We start from the raw sequence: 5280 nt of genomic DNA, 5'->3' as shown, positions 1-5280 counted from the left end.
ACAGAGAGCAAAGGAAAACACAGGCTTATATACACAGAGTAATAATCAGGGCATGGGAAACCGGAGGGAGACACAGCTGCGAGAAATTAGGGCTGAAAAGGGGGGAAGTAAAACTGAATCCACGGACATAGGACTGAGACCATCAAAATAAAACAGGGAACAATTCACAAAGACGCAGACTTGACGCTGAACTAAACTTACACTAAAGACGAGGGCACAAGACACAAAATCTAAGAACAAAACCCTAAAGCAGATTAAACTGAAACATGGAATATAATAACACCCCCCCCAATGTTCAGCACAAAGTTACACCCATGATGGAGTAACAGGCTACAATAACAGGAATAAAGATAAGGTTTATAGGAAGCAAAAGGCCACAGGAACAGAAGGCCACATTCCAAAGGTTCAGACCTGACTCAAGCAACAACAGGTGCATTTGCTGTCCCTTCACTTCTTTCACTTTTAATTCTGCTACAAAGGAGAGAGGTTGTGTGGACAACATGTCAGGAATAGCAACTAATAAAACTTCCTTTTTTCGTTCTAACTATGAACATGTAACTCTGCCTGCTGTTTACACCTTTGTTTTTATCATTGGTCTGGGAGCTAACGGATGGGCGGTGAGGTCCTTGCTTCAGAAATGGAAAATTCTTGGACACATTAATGTGTTTCTTCTGAACCTTGGAGTTGCTAACTTTTTGTTCCTGCCAACTCTCCCATTTTTGTCAGCATACTATTTTATGAGGAATAAATGGATCTTTGGAGATGCCTTCTGCAAGATCACAAGATTCTGCTTCAACTTGAATTTATACGGCAGCATTGGATTCCTCACCTGTATAAGTGTGTACAGGTACCTGGCTATTGTCCATCCAATGAGGGTGATGGGAAAAATAACCGTCACTCTCTCTATAGCTATCTCAGTTTTGGTTTGGCTGTTGGTGAGTGTTCAAAGTCTTCCAGATATGTTCTACCCAAAAACCTCTGCAAACAACACTCATACAAACAGAACTGAAAAATGTCACCATACCACCTCTACAGAGTATGCTGAGAATTACCTGAAATACAGTGTGGGTTGGACATTGACTGGGTTTGTTGTGCCACTCCTTATCTTACTTGGCTGCTATGGACATGTGACTCTTGTTCTCTGCCGCAAAAATACCATTAATAAGGTGGTGAAACAAAGAAGCTTAAGGTTGTTGTTCATTTTGATTTTGCTCTTCTCAGTTTGTTACATCCCCTACCATATTTTTAAGAACCTCAGCCTTTATTCAAGAGTTCTGATAAAACACAGGATGCGTCCAAAATGGGATAAGGGAGTCTTTAGTGCTCATCAGATCAGTCGTGGTCTTGTGTGTCTGAATAGTGTTTTGAACCCCCTGGTTTACCTCCATGTCATGGATATTCCTGCTCAAATCAGACAGATGCTTCAGCGGTTTCGTCAGACATTTACTCGTTTGTTTGTGTCAAACTATGTCAGTGTGCCTGTGGCACAAACTGCAAACACAGCAATATCTTAACAGTAATTCATTTGTCCTTTTGTTCACCAGATTGTTTCATCATCTTTTGTTCTAATAACATCCAAACTTCCAGCTTCTACTACATAATCATAGTTCTTCTTAACCTTTAAGTTCCTGTCAATGATTTAACTTGTTTTTGTTCTGTCATGTGCCAGCTTGTAGCTCTGTATTCTGTAGAAAACCTTTGGATTTGCCATACGAGCCACTGTGAAATTTAGGTGGATTCCTCTGATGCACATTTCATGGCCATTATGAATAAACTTTTCAATATTTACCAGTTGTTATCTACTGCATCTAAGCTTTGTCATTAATAATTAGCATAGCTCATTACTGGGGACTGCTAAAGAGGTATCATATTATCCTGTAAACTGTAAACCTTGTCCTGAACAGCATGTTCAGACATTTTTCTGTCCCTCCTCTACATCTAGGATGGTGAGGGAAGCTATTAGCTATAGTGTTTAACTGCAGGCACATTTTATGTAAGATTCTGGTTTGCTTATTTGGTAAGGAATGTTTACTTCCTGCCATTTATGGGCTCACCTATGCTTGTATATGGTGGATCATTAAAGAGGTTAAGCCATATACAGAGTGAGGGGAGATGACCCTTTTATGCCAACCAGGAAGTCATGCATACAAACACACACACACATGCACTCACGTGTTTGCACATACACACACACACACTCAAAGTGTCTTTGCTTTCATGACACACCATATGGGTTTTACAATGAGGTGTTTGTGTAACTATTGTCACTGAATAAAAGGCTGTGAAAGGATGCTGATTTTTTGGAGCTGGCTCGGATCAAGTGAGGAGCATTCAGCTCCAAGATCCTGATCCGACTGGCTTCGCTTGCAAGTCAAAATGGATTGAGCCCTGATTGTCTTGCTTTGTCCAATGGGATACGTGTCTGAGCTAGCAAGGCCTGCGAACGCAGACCTAACATTTATTTGGTCCTTTAAACCGGAGCCCAAAATCGCCCCCACCGAAGAGGGTGAGGACACACCAAAATCTGTCGACAGCCAGGATGCCTGGGGCGCCTGAAGAAAGCCCTGGAACGTGAATTTGAAGCCAGGCCAGTAAGATACCATCTGAACTCCCCTCGGGGAATGACGATTGACGGGATCCAGAGACTGTCTCGCAAGTTAAAATGGACTGAACTCTGATTGTCTTGCTTCATTCATGGGGATGTCTCTGAGCTACCAAGGCCTGCAAGTACAGACCTAACAATAGCCTAGTTTTTAAAAAAAATTACTATGATAAAGATAATTTTGATTTTTTCTTCAGTGTACCTGAGCTCAAAGCTAAACCTTTCTATAGGCTGTATTTAAACACTGTATAAAATATGCCCTTTGTAAATAAGTTGAACACAATCATGATATATTATTTGGAAATACATAAAAAGTAATTAATATTATCTTAAGATCTAAAGGACACCTCCCAGTCTTTAGTCTTAATCGTGGCTACTGTTAGTTGTCTTTTAACAATCAGTGATTAACTAATTAATTAATACTTGAAGTAAATAAATCAGTGTTATGAGAAAATGCGAGTGGACTCAGAGAGCAGAACACACGGAGACACAGAGTTGCGATGAAGGAACTTTATTAAAGAGACATAGGAGAGGTGGAGAATAAACTCAACCTGGGTCTCTATTGTCTTGTGTAGTCTGGGAGATGATTGAATGATGGGGTGGGTAAAGTTTCCTCTGCGGTGGGGTCAGGTGGGCTGCCCCAGGTCCTGTGGGGCTTAGCGGTGCTGCTGCCGCAGGCCCCGGTCTGGATGGGCCTGGGCCCCCTTGCCTTGGTGGGTGTCAGAGGACCGGGGTGCCTACTGGGATCAGCTGGCGCAAGGGAGGGGCTTCTTGCCCCTACCTTCTTTTCCTCCCCATCCCCGACTGCCTCCCTCTTCCCGCTCCACCACACCTACCCACACAAGTAGGGCCTTGGGGTGCAGATGTGTCACCAGGGTGCAGGGTGCACCAGGGTGCACAGGTGGCCCCTTCTGGCCACCTGTGCCTCAATTTTATTCCACAACTTAGACATCCACATAACACATACATATAGGGCCATGAGGGTGGGCACGTTAACGGTGTCCAGAGGACGGTCTGTCTCTTCAACCCCACCTCTGGGAGGAGGTGTTGGCCATCCGATTGGGATCTGGGATGCGGGGCCTCCCTACTGCTGCGGAGCCGGGGCGGTCTGCTTTCCTCCACCCCAGGGGAAAGGGTAACATCTCCTGGGTCTAGGTGCCGTTTCCCCCTCTGGGGGCGAGGGTACCTGGACCCGGGGTATAGAGTATGTTTGGGGAGTGCGATTGTGTGTACAATGTCCATTGGTGTCTATGTGGCAACCGTGGCTCAGGGGGTTGGGAAGCGCATCTGTAACCGGAAGGTCGCCGGTTCGATCCCCGGCCTCTCTATCCTGGACGTTGTGTCCTTGGGCAAGACACTTTACCCTACTGGTGTTGGCCAGAGGGGCTGATGGCGCAATATGGCAGCCTCGCTTCTGTCAGTCTGCCCCAGGCCAGCTGTGGCTACAACCGTAGCTTGTCTCTACCAGTGTGTGAATGCGAGAGTGAATGAATAGTGGCATTGTAAAGCGCTTTGGGTGCCTTGAGCTTTATTAAAACTCATAAATCCAATCCATTATTATGTTGGGTGAGTGCTGAGTATTTGTATATGAGGGTGGGAATGCATGTGTGTGCCTGTTTGTCTGTGTCTAATGTCAGGTCGGGTCTTAGACTGCACCTCTCTGGGAACTCCCGGGCCCTCCAAAGTATGGAGGCCTATCTCCCCTCACCACACTCCCTGTCGGTGGCTGATGCCCTCAGGGGTCGGTGCGTTGGTGGTTCTTGCTGTCCGGGGCCAGCTCACTCCCGGTGGCTACTTGGCAGGGCCTGGCGCCTGTTGGTCGGTCAGGCCTCTTCCAGGGCGTAGGGAGCCCTCGGGGCTCTGGGCCTGCGGCTTGGTTCACTCTGGCACAGCTGGCTACCGGCAGAGCCAGCGGGCACACCAGTGCAGCCCCCTCTGTCTTCTGCTCTGTGGCTGCTGGGTGACCTCTCGTCTGGGGCTCTCCTCAGCTCTTCCCAGGAGGGTGGCACGGTTACCCCTCCGGTGGTCCTCCTTGGGCTCTCGCACTCTGGGGCCTCTGGATGTCGGAGATCTGGATCTCCTCCATGCCTGCTTCATGCCCTGGGGGACGGGGCTATGGCTCCCTACACCCTCTAGCAGACCATTACATGGGGAAACCTTTTGAATCCAAGTGCGCTGATCCACACAGGTGTTCACTGTTCATAGACATAAACTACACCTTTCTTGGCTGCTACCTCAAAGCACATTGTGCGCTGTCGGTCCTGCGTGCTGCACCACAACATTCAATATTTAGTATTTACTGCTGTTTACACTTAGCTAGATTAATGCGATGGTGTTGTGTTGCTCTCTTTTTTTGCTTGTTTTCTCTTCTTTTTCTCTCAACAGGTGATCCAGGTTTTTTTTTAATCTCTCTCTTTCTCTTTTTAAGTGCCCTTTCTCACTGTCCCTCTTCCCCTCTGTTTTTCTTTTTCTTCATCTTTCTTTCTCCCTTTCCTATCCCCTAGTCATGTCTGTCCCGTCTGTAACAACTGAAAACATAATAACATAAATAATAATAAGATAAGATAAGATAAGATAGAACTTTATTAATCCCTCGGGTGGGTTCCTCTGGGAAATTCGATTTCCAAAAAAGCACAGCACCAACAGAAGTTACAGAGTTACAGAATATTATATATATA

General features: G+C 46.0%; 1 protein-coding gene across 1 annotated transcript; it reads left to right on the top strand.

Moving 5' to 3' along the window:
* Window positions 1-500: 500 nt before the first annotated feature.
* Window positions 501-1514, top strand: LOC102199486 (P2Y purinoceptor 1-like). The gene has a single exon (XM_005741064.1). It carries the CDS (start codon window positions 501-503, stop codon window positions 1512-1514), a length of 1014 nt encoding a protein of 337 aa, XP_005741121.1.
* Window positions 1515-5280: the final 3766 nt, after the last annotated feature.

The sequence above is a fragment of the Pundamilia nyererei genome, unplaced genomic scaffold (genome assembly GCF_000239375.1).
Source record: "Pundamilia nyererei isolate P.nyererei 1_Seehausen unplaced genomic scaffold, PunNye1.0 scaffold00106, whole genome shotgun sequence".
NCBI classification, from domain to species: domain Eukaryota; kingdom Metazoa; phylum Chordata; class Actinopteri; order Cichliformes; family Cichlidae; genus Pundamilia; species Pundamilia nyererei.
The sequence above is the reverse complement of the archived record's forward strand: the minus strand, read 5'-3'. Positions and strand labels throughout refer to the sequence as shown.

Bases quoted from the DNA above. Each gene is read 5' to 3' on its own strand.
- LOC102199486 (XM_005741064.1), top strand. From the start codon at position 501: ATGTCAGGAATAGCAACTAATAAAACTTCCTTTTTTCGTTCTAACTAT.